The sequence below is a fragment of the Vulpes lagopus genome, chromosome 7 (assembly GCF_018345385.1).
Source record: "Vulpes lagopus strain Blue_001 chromosome 7, ASM1834538v1, whole genome shotgun sequence".
In the NCBI taxonomy this organism is placed as follows: Eukaryota; Metazoa; Chordata; class Mammalia; order Carnivora; family Canidae; genus Vulpes; species Vulpes lagopus.
The window spans coordinates 125,455,377-125,474,085 of NC_054830.1; the positions used below are offsets into that span (position 1 = coordinate 125,455,377).

Consider the following 18,709-nt stretch of genomic DNA (forward strand, 5'->3'; position numbering starts at 1 on the left):
TTCAGCCATCAAAAAGAATTAAATCTTGCCATTTGCCATGACATTGATGGAACTAGAGAGTATAATCCTAAACAAAATAAATCAGCCAGAGAAACAGGTGATGGGGATTAAGGGCACTTGTCTTGAGGAGCACCAGATGATGTATGGAATTGTACATTGGGTACCACTATATTGTACCCTTGAAACTAATATAGCACTGTAGAGTAACTCTACTAGAACCAAAATTAAAAAAAAAAAGACAAATGTATAAAATTGCATAAAATAAAAATAAATAAATAAAAAGAAAAAAAGAAAAAAAATAAAATTGCATAAAATGCAGAAGTAGGACAGAACAGGGCTAAAGTAGAATGATGTTAGCATTTAAGAATGTTTAAACTTTTTGTTTTAACATAAACTCTGTTAGGGGGTATTATTACAAAATAAAAAAGAATTAAAATGTCTTTCAGATTATCCAAACTGTAAATTGATTACACTGAAAGTGTAACCTAAAAAAAAAGGGGGCGGGATCCAAAAGTATAAATGCATCTAAGGGAATAGTATTAATCCAAGGAAAATGATCCAGGAAAACCAGAGATGGGAGGAGTGGTTCCTGGAAGTCAGTAAAGGAGCACTGCTAAAAGTGACACATTTGGGCAGATTCCCAGAGTGCCTGAAGGAGTCACCCCACATATGGCCCCCACACTGGCCCATCTGCTCAGGGCACCTATCAACACCTTTAAGTCTGCCCAGCAGAAGTGAGTAAGATCACTGACCCAAATGTACAAGGGAGGTTAACAGCATTCTGGGCAAAGGAGCCTTCTAAGCCTGCGGGGTGAGGGGTGCCTGCACTGGGTAATCTGTAAGTCCAGAAGTAGATGCATCCAAATCTTCTTTTTGTTGCTCCTCTAATCACTTTGGATCACACAAGTAATGTATAGAACAGACTTTGCAATAGGGAACAACAAAATTCCGAAAGCAGGAGCCTTCTCTGCTGTGAGGGAGAAAAGCTGGATATTATTAATCATCACTCTACAAAGAAGAAACTGTTACTTCACATTGGATCCTACATCTAAAGACACAGTTGGTTGCACTGGGAAACTTATTATTATTTTTAAATATTTGAGAGAGTGAGCGAGAAAGAGAGCATGAGCAGAGGGAGCAGAAGGAGAGGGAGAAGTAGACCCCACTGAGCAGGAGCCCAATATAGGGCTTGATCCTAGGACCCTGGGACCATGACCTGAGCTGAAGGCAGATATCCAACCAATTGAGCCACCCAGATGCCCCAGCATTGGGAAATTTTTAATTAAAATGTTGCTCAAAAACTTTCTGCATGTCTCTCTGCATCTTGCTTGCATTCTTCATTATCTAGGTGAACATTTTTGGATCTTTGCCCTGTATGTTTTTGATAACCTAGAACGATCTGTGCCATGGAAGGGGAGACCTCTCTAAAACTGTGTCATTGAATTGCCCCACATCAGTGAGGAAAGCCTCTTTGTAGGCATTGTGTATATGTGTGTGTCTTTAATCAAGACACTCTTCAACAGGAAATGAAAATCTCACAAAATCCATACATATTTATCATCTTTCTCTACATAAGAAGGTGGCTGATATCTTTCCAGAGCATTTCATTTGACCCTAGTACGTTAATTATCTCTGAATTTCATAGGAATTTCATAGGAATGTAATTGCTTTCCAGTCTTCAGAGCACTGGCACCAAAAGCATGTCTAGGTCAACTGCTTGACTATCATAGATTTCACAGCAGTGAGAGAACTTGCTCTAGCATTCTGGATGGGAGAAGGCTGGGTCTCTAGCAGTTCAGTGGGCTGTTGTTCTCCCCAAGAACACAGTGACTTTCAGGAGATCCTCCCCAGAACAGTTGTAACTGTTCCCTCGTGAGATTACCTGTGCATTGCTAAATCAGTTTGAAAAATACTCTTGTAAATTTGAAATTTATGATGTCTCTGTTTTTAAGAATTTGGATGATACTGTGCAAATAAGAGAGGCATGGGGGAAAAAACTAGTTATGTACTCTATTAATTCACTCAGCTAATATTTCCTAAGGACCCTGATGTCACAGGATTACTTACATCAGCATGTAATAGAGTGAGATGCTGGATGGCAAAGTGGAGCACATGGCCTGGGATGTATGAGTCACTACTTTCTCTGATCACTTGGAAAATTACTGTGCTCTGCTGCCAGAGCATAACCACATTTCTGGACAGGGAGGGATGCTGAAGATTCGAAGGTGGGAGGGATACAGCAGCCTGTTTCTGGGGACAGCTTTTTGCTTTGTTCCTAAGTAGCCTAGAAGAAGAATCTGAAATGAACCTGCATGAAGAATGGGAGATGTAAACTAGAAACATCATAAAGGAAATCTGGTAGTATCAGAAGCAAGGAGGCTTGGGGAAACACCTTGAGAAATCACAGAGCTCTGTGCCTCGCAGCAAAGCTGCATTTATTACAGATGAGAAAAACCTTATTATTGACTTTTTCTTAAATAATTCAGGTGCGATGTATTGTGTTCTTTAAAAACTCAGTTCCAGAAATAAATGCAACAGGTACATTTACTATTAACTGCTTTCGCCTTCTGTCCTTTACCTAGATTCCTTTGAAGAGAAAATATTTTAAAAACCCGAGTCATTTAGAAAATGAGATTCTCAGATTCTCATTAAAAGATGCTAAAGATGACCGAACTCTGGTTTTTATGAAGGGAAGCTTATTATATATTCATTATTTTTCCTGCCAGTTTCACTAATCCTGTAACATCCTCTTCCTTACAGATTTTTAGACTGGGCCTGCTTCAACTGTCTTGTTTTTGCAGACTATTTCTTTTGAAATAAAAACTAATAACTTTCCATTTCAAATAAAGCAAGCAAAGCAGTCTATGAAAACTGCCATCAGTTGGATGTAAATCGTGGACCTTCAATCAGCTAGTACAACCTTTACACCTCAGAGAAAAGCAAAACGACTATTAAAAGCTTCAAAAGTATGCGTCAGGGTGGGGAGGAGCAGCAGAGAAGAAGCAATGATAAAATCCTTGAAGTTCTCTAAAATTATAAATGCCATTAAGCTTTACTATAAAATCCTTCAAATTAATGTGTTCCTAATTTTAGCATTAAATGAGGCTGGTGTATTGAGTAGAAGTATTTGCATAATGATGACAAAAATCAAAGTTTCAGGGGAAGCAAAATGGACTCATCTGAAACTTAAATTCTAATTCCTGAGCAGCTTCTGACTAATGAGCCTGAACAAGCCAGAATTGTCCTGGCCTTCTTCCTCAACAGTGGAAAAAAGGATTATGTAAAGACTTTGGGGGAAATTTACAATATACACCGCTGGCTCCTCAAACTTTTCCTTCAAAGGAGCCACGTTGGGGGAAGAGGGTGAATATATCTATTCCCAATAGTTCAAGGGCTAAGCCTAAAGTTGCAGGCAGCAAGCACAAAGATTTTTAAAAGCTTCCCTTTTTCTCCTTAATATGTATATGTGTTTCGAACTCTCTGCCATAAAATATTCATGTCTCTTTAAAAATACAAATGGTTTAGATAACTGGTGAATAAGAATTATGTTACCCCCATATTAGTTAGGCTTTAGGCTAAGCTGCTGAATTAAAAAGATCCCAAACACAGTTGCTCAAACAAGATGTTGAATTCCTTATATGATGGTCTAGAAATGGCAGCTTGTTAAGGATGTAACAGTAGCACTGCTCCACAGGATATCTGGGGACCCAGCTTCCTTCCATCTTGTTGCTCCCTACCCTGATGGCATTATCCTTGTCTGCTCAGTCAAATCTATGCTTCAATCCTAGAAAGGGGAAAGAAAACTGAAGATGAATGTCATTTCCACTCACATTTCACTGGCAAGACCTAGTCACATGGCTGCAGTAGCTGTAGAGGATGGAAAATAGAATTTTCAACTGATGGCCATGTGGCTGGTAAAAGTTAAAATGCTAAAGAGAGATACACCACATCTACCTTACAGATTTCTGTATCCCTGCCAACTGCTCCATCCTTTACGGATGCCCCAGGGAAGGATGGCCTAAGGCATGTGTCTGCAAACCTTTCCTCTAAGAGCCACACAGTAAATATTTCAGGCTTTGGCAACTACTCATCCTTGCTGTTTCAGGACAAAGGAGTCATAGACTCTATGACTAAATGTCAACAAAAGAGCATGGCTATTGTTTTAGTCATCCGTTAGAGTGTAACACATTACTATACATTTAGAAGTTTAAATCAACACACATTCATTACCTCACAGTTACTGTGGGCTGGAGTTTGAGTCCTTCACATAAACTATCACAAGGCTGTAGTCATGGTCAGTTGGGACTGTGTCCTCATCTGTAGGTTTGACTGGGAAAGAGTTCACTTCCTAACTTACTTGGGTTGTTTGTAGATTTATTTCCTATGGCTGTAGGGCTGCCGGCCTAGGGACTCAGCTTCTTCCTGGCTGCTGGTTGCGCTCAGCTCACAGAGGTCACCCACAGTTCCTCATCGTATCATTCTGCCCACAGCCCTTCTCACAACATGGCAGCCTGCTTCTCCCAAGCCAAGGAGGGAGGAAATCTCTACAGCGAGTTTGGTAGCACAACAAAATTTTACATAATGCAACAATCAGGGGAGTGACATCCCATTTCCTTTGTCAGATTTGAGTGGTTAGAAGCAAGTAACAGTGGTGCTCACCCTCAAGGACAGAGGTACCTTGTACCAAGATGTGAATACCAAAAGGCAGGGATGACTGGGAGCCTACCTACCTAGCTATGTTACAATAAAACTTGATAAAAACAAGGGGTGGGCTGGGCATAGTTTGCTGACCCCTGGAATAATGAGTAAGATGTATAAAACACTGTTTAGGTAAGAGATAAAAATTCATAGAACAGAGTTAGAGCAAAAGACTGGTCAGAATCAGAAGAGATAGGTAGAAAGAGAGCTCCAGAAAAAAAAAAAATTCAGATTCTGATCCCATCCTGTAATATACAAGTTATCTTATCTTGGGTTATGATGAAGAAACTGAGCTTGAGCAAATTTAGTATCACATAAAGTAGTGGAACTAGGACATGACTCTTAGACTGTCATGAGGGTCCAGACACTTAAAATTTTATTTAAAGTGTAATGGATGCCTTTGAAGGATTCTAAGCAGAGAGATGGTATAACTAATGTGACTGATGTTTTAGAAATATCAGCTCTGTGTGAAGAGTGCATTGAAGGAGGCTAGAGTGGAGGCAGGGTAGTCCAGGTCAAAGACAGCGGTTGCCCAAAAAAGGCAGTGCCCTAAATCTGCAAGACATTCTGGTGGTAGAAGTGACAGGACCACCTTATAACCATAATGTCTCCTTACCCACGACATCTGGTCACATGGATCTTCTTTGGTTCTTAAATGTGCTAAACCTTTCCCAATCTCTAGAATGCTGCATGGGCCATTCTACATGTCAAGAAGGCTTTTCACTCTGCTCTTCTATTATTTACTCTATTTCTCATGGCTTCCTGGCCTTTCAGCTAAGATCAAGTATTAGTTACTCTGTTCTTCAATTGCTTTGTTCTACCTCATCCCACAGGACTCACTTCAAATCTCAAGTCCTCAGAGAATCTTTCCTTGGTGCCCCAATCTAAGCTTGGTTCTATCTCTGATCTTCTCTTAATAGAAGCCAATTATTTTCCATCCTATACTTCGTCACAATGTATTACATTTTCTTGCTTTTAAAAAATTGACTCTAATATATTGTGCTTTAAGAACCATGTTTATTTTGTTCATCATTGTTAATATGGTGCTAGTATACAAAGTTCCTAGAATCATAGGCACTCACTGAATATTTGTTAAAATACATGTCTGGCTTCAATGTCCTTACACTTAAATACTGTGCTAGTGCCTCTCACATTTGCTAATTATAGAACAGATCTCCTCTTCAACTTTTCTGGTGTCATCAGTGTGACATACCCCAAGTAATTAGTGATGTTCCAGCGTCCAACTATTTCACATCATACTCTTCCCAAAACCTGGTCCCAGGTTAAGGATAATGTGGAGAATGAAATGATGAGCAGTAGGAGAAACCAGTGATGAAGTTGTCTTGAGATAGCTGAATTCTCACTTACTGTTGGTGATGGTATAAATGGATATGGGCCTTTGGGAAAAGAATTCATCAATATGCAAACATGGCTTTAAAATAAATATAAATAAGGGTGCTTGGGTGGCTCAGTCGGTTGAGTGTACTAACTCTTGACCTCATCTCAGGTCTTGATATCAGGGTTGTGAGTTCAAGCCCCATGTTAGGCTCCATGCTGGGTATGGAGCCTACTTAAAAATACATACAGACACACATAAATATAAGTAAAAAAATACACAAAAAGGCACGTGCACGTGTGTGTATTTACATAAGAGATCTGAAAACATATAGATCAAGAGTTTCCAAGTAGTTAGGGAGGCACTTCTGGGAAGTGGGGAGTGAGACTGGCAAAAGAGGAAATTTTTTTTAAACTATGGGCAACTATTATTTTTATAATAAAATCTCATTAAAGATAAAAATTGAAAATAAATCTTCATACTTTTTATGTAATCCCACCTCTAGTTGTCTATACTACTAAAATAATGACAGATGTGATCCAGGGGTTGTAGATATAAAGATATGTCACCAGTGAGTTCTTTCATGTGTTAAAAAACTGGTCTAAACGTCCAACAACAGATTGGATAACTACATAAAGTGGAGCTCATGCACATGATGGGCTACTTAATATACATTAAAATTATATTTTAGATTCTAAGGACAGGAAAAACGCTCAGGTATAATGTTACATAAGCAAAGCAAAGTATGGAACTATTTATGGCATTATTTCAATGTGTTAGGAAAGGAAGAAAAAAAGAGAAAAAAATAATGAGAAAGTCATATGGGTAAAAAAAAAAACAAAACCCACGTTAGTAAAATCTACCAAAATGTCATTTAATGGCCATTTGGATGATAAGAGTCTATAATTTTAGGTTATTTCTTTATGATTTTTGTTTTTTCCTAATTAAAAAGAATCACAAATTATTACTGGAGAATCACAAATATTATTTATAGTAGGTGTAAAAATAGTACATTAGTTCTTTTCTAGTAAGTGTGCCCCATCCTCATGTCAAGCACTCATTTAAGAGTGCCTGCTAAGAGAGGAGATTCCAGCACTTGTCTCTCTATCTCCCGTATTTCTATGAAAAAGTAACAGGTACTCAGTACTGTTTGGGAGTATTTTCTTTGGTGCATCACAACAACAGTGGTGCCTCATGGAATGAAATTATCTGCAATTAAATATATTTTGGGAATAATTATGTTCTCAGTTGGAATTCGACCTTCTACTTGTCCTTTCTTCAATGCCCTTGGTCAGACTTTCTTGAACTAGACTCATTGAGAGGAAGCTCTTTACCACATTTTTGTATAGTTTTAGATAATATTCTTAGAGAGTATAAAACCAGGCCTTTTAGGGAGCATAAAATGAGCTACTAATCGAGAATTTCATTTTGGACTGTCATGTTTAATTTAGATAGCTACAATGGGAGTTAAATTGGCCATTAAACCAATGAAAATTTCTACCTATCCATATGGTCACTGTCAGGAGGCCCTAACAAATTCCACTTGAGATGATGTATGTGTTTTTGTATATAAGAAGTCTGAAAGAATAGCTCCCAAAATGTTTAAGTAGTCAGGGAGCTCCCTCTGGAACAGGCAGAACAGAGTGTAACAACATTAGACAGTTCCCATAAGCTACATGGAAATAAATGCTGTTATACTATGAACACGTCTTCCAGATATCTTATTAATGGAAGTTTAAGTTAAAAAAAACTTTTTCAAATTAATCAACTATGGACAGCAATGGTAATATTACTTTCTGAAATCATCCAAACTGTCAATCATTCTAAACAACAACATACGGCATACATAAGGGCATAACTTCCAAATATTGAACATTTATTTGAGAGACCTTCAGCACTTATATGATGCAGATACCTCATAGAAGGAATGTGATTTAACTTCAGTGGCTGTTTGTTTAACCATAGGACATTTCTGAAATCAAATTTCTTCATACGAAGAAAGTTGTGCTTGACTCTAATCAATCTCTGTCTTCCTCAAAAAAAAAAAAAAAATTCTGTTTTCCTCAATTTTCCCCCTTCTATCTTCCCACTCCCTCCTCCTGTCTTTCTTTGTGGAAACAATATAGAACAAGTATTTCAGTCATAAAATTTCAACTGGTAGTATTTTTTTTTATAGGCAACCATACTCACATTTATATAGTCACCGCATAAAATCCTGTGTGTACCTCAGTTCACCTAATTCTAAAACATAAACATTTAATGGACTAAAATTAATTAACATATTTATAGGAAGAAAATGTAAAAGGTATCTGTTTTGAAATTTTAAGGATACTTATTTAGCACTCATGACAATTATTTTTATTGATGGTCTGAACCTGTCTTCCATGCTATGAAGTGAATCATTATTAATTTGTAGTACAAAGAAAAGCACATGAAAACCTAGACTATCATTAGATCATTACACTCAATGAAAAAAATTAAAGTGCATTCAGAAGCTCACAGTGGAATTAACTGATATACTACTACTTGCTCTATTTTAAATTTCTTTCCTATATTTCCCAAGCAAAACATCATTATATTCAAGGAAAAATAAAGTTTTTTATTGCATTTGGTTGCTTTCTTTGCTTTTATTAATGTAATTACTGGAGTTCTGTATTCTAAGCTACACATCGTACTTTGTATCCATGGATCCTCCTTGATACATAAAGTATCCTCAAATATGTAAAAATAAACAGGTCAGGCAATAAAGCGAAAACAAGACAGTAATAACAGTATGGTATTTACTGTTCCCTTTAAAGTGAAAGTATTCTTAACAATTGTTTGCCCTTGGCTTACAGAGCGAGAGAATGTGTGTTAGGAGCTCTAAAAACAATCATCTCACTTGGCTGTTATTTCTCTATGAAGTGATAAGCTGTGCAGTTTATAAGAAGAAAGCTACTGAATCCTTCAGAAAACACAACCTGGCAGTCTATCTTCAGAGCAGAATGATGAGGTGGCAGGAGTGTGATGGAGGAACCGGTCTTAGAGAACATCATGTAAGGGAATCCAGCTGTGCTTGTATGGTCTCCAGCTATTTATAAAGACAAAACAAGAGAAGAAATGGCTGAAAAGAGAGAAATGCATATGAAGGGTTGTTCAGAAACTTGCAGATAGGAGGGAAAGAATGGCAGTAGCAACCATGCATATTAAAATCCATTCATACAGCAATAGATCTACCATGTAGAAAAGTTTTCTTTTTGTATGAAGATATTAGAATTCATAGCAGTGATCTAAGTTTTCAAATTTGTTAAGGACGATGTCTGAGTTCTACTGTTTTAAATATACTCAGCTGTTTTAATTTGAATGATCACTATGCAAGACTTTTGAAAGGGTGGGTAGTGCATCTTCCTGGATTTCAAAGTCAGTAACAGAAATAAGACATACCCTCAAAGACAAATCTTTACAGGCCTGACATCTCCCTTCTCCCTTAGGCCCCAAATTAAAATATTTAGTATTAAATATACCTAACATGCCAGTGTGGCTAGGTACCACACACTTCATTACTTAATGCTTTACTTTAAGGTAAGATAATAATCCTCTTGCCTTAATTAAAAACATTTCTAAAAAAAAAAAAAAAAAAAAAACATTTCTACTTTCTTCCTGATTTAGTTTGTCAGATTCTCTTCATCTCAGCAATGCTTCCTGCCGTGAAACATACGGTGTTTACAAGGGATGTTTAAAGAACTTAGCTCCATAATAGGTCATTTAAAAATAAGAATTCATAAAAAGAATGCAACATTATGCAAACCCCACATAGCAGATATTATTTTAAAAATACAGACCTTGTTGTAGAAATCAAACAACTCTTTGTGACTGAATTCCACAAGAACTTTCTCCATGCTCTGGAAGGAAGAAGAAAAAGAATGAATTTAGTTATACATAATTTACATTGTAGCTTTTTCCTCTCTGGTTAGCTCCAGAATATGCCTTATTATTCTCCAAGTGGTTTAAAAAAATATCTGCTTCACTCAACCCCACTGTTCCTAGAACTCACAGACCACTTAATGACCCTCTACTTTAGCAAAAGATTTCAACTCTGTAGGGACATCTGTTCTTTAAGTTGACTCCACAAAGGTTAATAAAATATATGCCAGCAAAAGAACAATTTCATGATCTACCTTTTTTTTTTCAAGACAGAGATAATATATGAGATTGTATTTCCTCTTTCTCAGCAGTCCATTTGAAATCTAGCAAATACCATTACGCAAAGACACTGGAGGCGGCGTATCTGATTGAACTCATCCAGCCATTAATGCCTCCCGTCAGCACAGCTGCTGCCTCCAAGCATTAATCTAGCAGTTATGATCTTAACATGCTGAGACTGTTACCTTTTCTAATGTACAGACTCAGCAAAAGTTAACAATTAACGAGACAGCTTCAAAGCAGAGACTTCAACACACTCCTTCCTTTCGCCTCAGATGTGACAAGGGCAACCTTTGTGGGAGTCATGGGTACAGAGGAATACTGTGCATATGTGCACAATGGTGTAGCAGAGTGCAATGGGAATCTGGCCCACCCCAACCTGCTTTTAGGTGATTTTGTAAACTGAGAAAACATTCAGAATAGTTTCTGAAGATGGGTCAAATGTGTCTGATGCAAGGTACCTTTGGCAAATGAAAGTTAATGAGGAGAGAATGCCAAGAATGTGTTTCCTGCTCTGACCATGCTGTCATGCTCACAGGACAAAAATGGGCACCATGAACGAAGAAGCAGACCAAGGTTGAAGACAGATGTGAATTCACGTGCTTCATCGCTTGTTTCTATGGCTATTTTTTTCTTCATTTTATCTGTTTTGATGATTTCCATTTCTACTTTAAAAACCAATGTTTTCAAAACAAAGTATTTCCACTAACTCCAGGAAAGTCAATGAGCCTATGTTCAGATATGCTGCCTCCCTTTTCAAGAAGCCAAGGCACAGAGGATCAAATTCCACACTTCTTTTCTCTTGCAACACCTAGCTAAGTTGTTAGCTTTAAAATGAATAAAGGAGCATATCTGCTTTAAAGTTTCATTCTTTAGGAGGGATAAAAGTAGTAGGCTAATTGACACATTATTAAATCTCCAAAGGTTGAAATCAGTATTATCTAGTAGTGCTATATTTCCTTCCAGCAGTTACAAGAAGAGGATAGGCCTTAGTTTATCCTATAGAAAAGCAAGACAATTTCATTACTTTCCCCCCATCCGAATGTTAGGAAGGACTAAAGACTGAATCAGTTTGTGAACAACTGATTTACTGTATGGATACTCAGAGGTCGTAGCCAGGCTGGGTCCTTGTTTCCTGAATTTTGCTTTGTTTCAAGGTAGCGTTTTCTAAAAGGTTACATTAAGGAAAGGGAAGGAAGGTAACTTTGAAAATGTACTTCTTAAAATAACAACAGCTAAAATAATATGTGTGCACATGTGCATGTGAGTGTGTATATATGTATATATAGGGAGAGATATGTATATATATTTAGTGTTTTGCTTGACTGAAATACTCAGCAACAGGAAGGGAAACTGCTGATACCTGAGATAAAATACGCAAAGAACTTATGCCAATATCAGGTATAATCACTGACAGCTATTATCATTTCCCATTCAACCCACAGCGACTTAGAGAAGACCATGAAATATGGGAGAATACGGGGAGAATACAGGAGTGGTTTTAAGTGTTCCATATCTATGTGTACAGAGATTCTCTTTAGAGTTTGAGAATCTACGTTTACCCAAGGGGTGGCCAAGGGCAGTTGTGTTAGGGTGTAAATGATGGAACTTAGATATGTGGGACAAAAAGGAAAGGAGGGCTGGCTGAGAGCCAACTCCCCACATTGTCAAGCTCTGACATGGAACCTCAGAGAGCCCAAGAATTCTAAATTCAAATCTCACCCTCCAGGACACTACTGAAGGTACATTATCAAGGAAGGAGTACAGATTGTATTTACTTAGTAGTTTGATAACTTTATTTATGACTTTAAATTTAGATATATGGCCCAAGGCCTCCATTTTTACTACTGCTTCAGGTCCTGCAAATATTAGGAATGCGTGATCAGAATATTTCTTTGGACCGTGATATTTTTAGGAGAAAAACACACTCTAAGCTTTCTTTGAGAATGTAACCAGAAAGTCACAAATAGGCTTTATCAAACCACAATTAACTCTCTAGCTTCATTGTTTACTCTTCAGAAAATGTGTGGAAGATTCTGTTCACTAAGGAAGCATGTTTTCAAACAACTTCTCTTCAGTTTCATGTCTGGACAGAAATCAGTGCAGCCTAGACCCAACAAAGATATAAGAAGTGTATTTAGTTTAATGAGAGTCCAATTATTAGTATTTCAGTGCTTGGGCTTGGACTGTCTAGCTCTATAAACACTCTGGGCCTTTGACTCAACTCATGGTTCATTAGTATCTTTGTTAAGGCAAGAAAAAAAAATAAAAATGAAATTCAAACGTGCCATCTCAGCTATCAATAGCAACTCTAACAACAAACTTTCAGGTGAGAGATGTAGAAAATCCTGGCTATGGTAGTTTTATAGGCTATTTGACAATGGGTTTAATTATCCATGTGCTTCATGTCTATCACTGTCAATAGATAATGAGATTTGACGACTTAGTTCTATTTTCGCCCCCAAAGGGTCAGAAAGATAGTCTGGATAATAAACTGTAGCCTATTATGTCATTCTAAATAAGAAGAGAAATATCTTAGTGACATAAAACTATAGTTGCAAGTAATCAAAACGCTGTCACCTTGTCCATTATATACCAAAACTTGAACTATATACCTCTAATCACTTGGTGAAACAAATACATGTATGTATTTTTCATATATATATATATATATATATATATATATATATATATATTTAAATAGTACTGTACTTCACTACTTTTTATGTAGTCAAATGTTTAAGAAAAAACTTTATGAGAACGTTACATCCCCATTTTTCCAGTAATCAGATACAGAGGATATTTTCATACAAGGCAAAATGTATTTTAAGTTAAAATAATTTGTTTAAAAAATGGTGATTCTAACAGGGAGTTTATATTGTCTGGCAGAGGAATACAATGACTTGTTAAGTACTACAAATTATTTCTGGAAGGGCTTTTCATTGCTTGTGTGTTTAAGAGGAATATCAATGGATACTTGTTATTATCCAGGACAACTTACGGGTAACATGTAGTAGATTTGGTGAAGAAGAAAAAAAAAAGTAAATTCAGACATGAAGAAAATGACAGTAATATAATAACAGTAGGGGACTTCAGCACCCCATTTACTTCAATGGATAGATCATCCAGACAGAAAATCAATAAGGAAACACTGGACTTAAATGAGACATTAGACCAGATGGACTTAAGAGACATATATAGAACATTCCATCCAAAAGCAAGATGCATATTCTTCTCAAGTGCACACGGAATATGCTGCAGGAACGGTTACATGTTAAGTCACAAAACAAGTCCTAATAAATTTAAGAAGACTGAAATCATATCAAGTATTTTTGCCATAATGGTATGAAAATAAAATCAATCACAACAAGAAAGCTGGAAAAACCACAAACACATGCTAATAAAAAAGTAACCGGTCAACAGAGAATGAATAAATAAAAAAAGTACCTTGAGACAAATAAAAATGGGAGCACAACCATTCAAAATCCATGGGACATAGCAGAAGTACTTCTAAGAGGGAAGTTTATGGCAATACAGACTCACTTCAAAAAACAAACAAAAAAAAACTTCAAACAACTTAATCTTATACCTAAAGGAATGAGAAAAAGAACAAGTTAAACTCAAAGTTAGTAAAGGGAAAGAAATAATGAAGATAGGAGTGAAAATAAGTGAAATAGAGACCAAAAAAAAAAAAAAATCAATGAAACTCAGAGCTAGTTCTTTGAAAAGATAAACAACATTGCTAAACCTTTAGCCAGACTTCTCAAGAAAAAAAGAAAAGGCCCAAATAATTAAAATCAGAAATGAGAGGAAATTACAACCAATACTGGAGAAATACAAAGGATCATAAGACAGTACTACAAATAATTATGTGCCAACAAATGGGATAACCTAGAAGAAATGAATCAATTCCTAGAAACATACAACCTTCTAAGACTGAGTCCAGAAGAAATAGAAAATCTGAACAGACTGATCAGTATTGAAATTCAATGAGTAATTAAAAAAAAAAAAAAAAACTTCCCAACAAACAAAAGTCCTAGGCCAGACAGCCTCCTAGGTGAATTCTAACAAACATTTAAACTAGAGTTAATACCTATCCTTCTCAAACTATTCCAAAAGATTGAAGAAGGAATGCTTCCAGAGTCCTATGAGGCCAGCATCACCAAGATACCAAAACCAGGCAAAGCCACCATAAAAAAGGAAAATTACAGGCCAATATCTTTGATGCAAAAATACTCAACAAAATATTAGCAAACTGAATCATACATTAAAAGGTCATATACCAAAAAATAAAAAATAAATAAATAAATAAAAGGTCATATACCATGATGAGGAAGAACTTATTCCAGAATGCAAAGATAGTTCAACATCCACAAATTAGTCAACGTGATACACCACACTGACAAAAAAAGATAAAAATCATATGATCATCTCAATAGATGCAGAAGATGCATTTGATAAGATTCAATACACAGTAGTTATGATAAAAACTACTGACAGAGTAGATACAGAAGGAAATGTACCTCTGACAGACCCACAGCTAACATTATACTCAGTGGTGGAAAGCTGACAGCTTTTCCTCTAAGGTCAGAAGACAAGCATGCCACTCTCACCATTTTTTATTCAACATAGTATTGGAAGTCCTAGTCACAGTAATTGGATAAGAAAAATAAATAAAAAGCATCCAAATTGGAAAAGAAGATATAAAACTGTCACTATGTGCAGATGACATGATACAAAATATAGAGAACCTTAAAGACTCTACCAAAAAACTATTATAACTAATAAATTCAGTAAAGTTGAAGGATACAAAATTAATATACATAAATCTGTGGCATTTCTATACAATTATAACAAAATCAGAAAGAGAAATTTAAAAAACAATATTACTTGCAATAGCATAAAAAATAATAGAATACCTAGGAATAAATATAACGAAGGAGGTAAAAGACCTGTACTTTAAAAACTGTAAGACACTGATAAAAGAAATTGGAGAATACATAAATAAATGTAAAGATAGTCTGTGTTCATGGACTGGAAGAACAGATTCAATGCAATCAGTATCAAAAACCAATTGCATCTTTCACAGAAATAGAACAATCTTAAAGTTTGTATTGTATGGTCAAAAAAGACCCCAAATGACTTAAAGTGATCTTGAAAAAGAACAAAACTGGAAGTATCACAATTCCAGATAATCAAGATACACTACAAAGCTGTAGTAATCAAAACAGTATGGGGGATCCCTGGGTGGCGCAGCAGTTTGGCGCCTGCCTTTGGCCCAGGGCGCGATCCTGGAGACTCGGGATCGAATCCCACATCAGGCTCCCGGTGCATGGAGCCTGCTTCGCCCTCTGCCTATGTCTCTGCCTCTCTTTCTCTCTGTGACTATCATAAAAAAAAAAACAAAAAAAAAACAACAAAAAAAAAAAACAGTATGGTACAGACACACACATGCAAACAAACCACATAGTTCAACAGAACAGAACAGAGAGGCCAGAAATAAACCTATGCTTATATAGTCAATTAATATTCAAAAAAGGAGTCAAGTACATACAGTGGGAAAAAGATAGTCTCTTTAATAAATGTAGCTGGACAGCTACAAGTTAAAGAATCAAACTGTACCACCTTGTTTCACTAAATACAAAAATAAACTCAAAATAGATTTAAGACTTAAGTGTAAGACCAGACGCCATAAAACTACCAGAAGCAAACACAGGCAATAAGCTCTTGGATACCAGTCTGAAAAAGATTGTTTTGGATCTGTCTCCCCAGGAAAGGACAATAAAAGCAAAGGTAAACAACTAAGACTACAGCAAACTAAAAAGCTTTTGTATGGTGAAGCAAACCAACAAAATAAAAAAGCTACTGAATGAAAGACAAAATTTGTAAATGACATAACTGGTAATGGGTTAATTATCAAAATACATAAAAAGCTCACACAATAGGAAAAAAAACCCCAAACAATATGATTAAAAATGAGAAGAGGAACTGAATAGGTATTTCTCCAAAGAAGACTTACAGATGGCCAAAAGACACATGAAAAGATGCTCAACATCACTAATCATCAGGGAAATGCAAAACAAAACCACAATGAGATATCATCTCACGACTTGTCAGAATGGCTGTTAACAAAAAAGACAAGAAATAACAAGTATTGGCAAAGATGGGGAGAAAAAGGAACTCTCCTGCACTGTTGGTGGAAATGTAAATTGGTGTAGCCACTATGCAAAACAGTATGAAGGCTCTGCAAAAAATTAAAAATAGACCTACCATGTGGTCCAGCAATTCCACCCTCTGGGTGTTAATGAAAAAAACAAAACAAAACAAAAAACCCACCAGCAAATCACCAACCTGAAGAGATATATGAACACCTATGTTCACTGCAGCATTATTTATAACAGCCAAGATATAGAAGCAATCTAAATGTCTATTAATAGATGAATGGATAGAGAAGATATAGTATATATAAATAAAATAGAATATTAATCATGAAAGGAATGAAAGCTTGACATCTGCGACAGCATGGATGTACCTAGAGGGTATTATGCTAAGTGAAATAAGTCAAACAGAGAAAGACAGGGATCCCTGGGTGGCGCAGTGGTTTGGCGCCTGCCTTTGGCCCAGGGTGTGATCCTGGAAACCCGGGATCGAATCCCACATCGGGCTCCCGGTGCATGGAGCCTGCTTCTCCCTCTGCCTGTGTCTCTGCCTCTCTCTCTCTCTCTGTGTGACTATCATAAATAAATAAAAATTAAAAAAAAATAATAATTAAAAAAAAAGAGAAAGACAAATACTGTATATTTTCACTCACATGTGGAATATAGAAAACAAAACAAAACAGAAACAGATTCATAGATACAGGAAACAATCTGGCTGCCAGAGGGGAGAGGGGTGAGGAGATAAGTGCAACAGAGAAAAGGGATTAAAAGGTATAAACTTCCATTTATAAAATAAATAGACATAGGGATACTATATACAGAATAGGCAATATAGTTAATAATATGTAACAATTATGTATGGTGACAGATGGTAGCTAGATTTATCATGGTGATCACTCTGTAATATACATAAATGTTGAATCATTTGTACATTTGAAGCTAAAGTTGACCCTTGAACATGAGGCTTAGGGATGCTGACCCCCTCCATTTAAGTTGAAAATCCATATGTAACATTTACTCTGCCCAAACTTAACTACTAATATAGCCCACTGTTGACTGGAAGCCTTACTAATAATGATAACATAAACAATAGATTAATACAAATTTTGTAAGTTACATAGATTATTTACTGTTTTTATTTTCTATACTGTATATACATCATAAAGCTACAAAAAAGAAAATGTTATTAAGAAAGTCATAAGAGAAAATATATTTACAGTGCTGTACTGTATTAATGAAAAAAAAATCCACGTATAAGTGGTCCTGCCCAGTTCAAATTCATATCATTCAAAGGTTAACTGTAATATAATATTGCATATCAACTCCACTTTAGGAAAAAGAAAAGAAAAAGAAAATTCACCCTGGGCTTTAGCTGTAATGGATAACTCTTAGAAAAACTCTTTTTAGAGATGGACCACACGGGTCCCATAAAAATTGTCAGGTTACATGCGTTTATATAATTACCTCTTCCGTGTTAATGCAGACAACATGAAATTCCACAAGTGTGCTTTTAAATAAAAAATATTACAGTTGTTTTTCAGACACACACAAAAATAGGCTCACAAAATATGGAGAGAGCCCAAATGTCCATCGATTGATTAATGGATAAAGAAGATGAAGTACACACACACACACACACACATACCATAGAATATTACCCAGCCATAAAAAAAAAAAAAAAGAAAGAAATCTTATCATTTGCAACGACATGGATGGAACTAGAAGATATCATGCTAAGCAAAATAAACCAGTCAGAGAAAGATAAATACTATATGATTTCACTTATATGCAGAATTTAAGAAACAAAACAGATGAACATATGGGATGGGGGCAAAGAAAAGGAGATACGGAAAACAAGCCCTAAGACATTCCTGACGACAGACAGAGAACAAACGGAGGGTTGATGGTGGGAGGTGGGTGGGGGATGGGCTAGATGGCTAATGGGGATTAGGTACTTGTTATGATGAGCATCTGATGTTGTATGTAAGTAATGAATCACCGACTTCTACTCCAGAAAGCAATACTGCACTGTATATTAACCAAAATTTAAGTTAAAAAATAAATAAATAATTATTCAATTAAATAAAAAAAGAAATAGGCTCGTATGATGATTATATGTAATCTAAAAGTCCTGACACTGGTAACATTTCAAAGTATTTTCACCTACATTACTTCATGTTAATTTTAAAACAGTCTGAAGAGGAGGCATGTCATAAAATATTCCTCTTTAACAGATGAGCACACAGAGGCACATCGTGGTAAGAAAGCCACCTAAGGAAAACAACCATGCAACAATGGACAATGAACTAGAAGAGTCTCAGTTGGAAATTAAGGG

At 36.1% G+C, this 18,709-nt stretch overlaps 1 protein-coding gene across 2 annotated transcripts in view; it reads right to left on the reverse strand.

Annotated features, from left to right (window-relative positions):
• Nucleotides 1–8,641: 8,641 nt before the first annotated feature.
• COMMD10 (COMM domain containing 10) overlaps nt 8,642–18,709 on the reverse strand; it is a 183,559-nt gene continuing 173,491 nt past the window's right edge. For both annotated transcript variants that reach the window (XM_041761619.1, XM_041761617.1), the window contains 2 exons: nt 9,856–9,915; nt 8,642–9,104 (listed from right to left, as the gene is read on the reverse strand). In XM_041761619.1, coding sequence (XP_041617553.1) covers nt 9,066–9,104; nt 9,856–9,915 — 99 coding nt within the window. In that variant the 3' untranslated portion in view covers nt 8,642–9,065. The remainder of the gene's footprint in view (nt 9,105–9,855; nt 9,916–18,709) is intronic.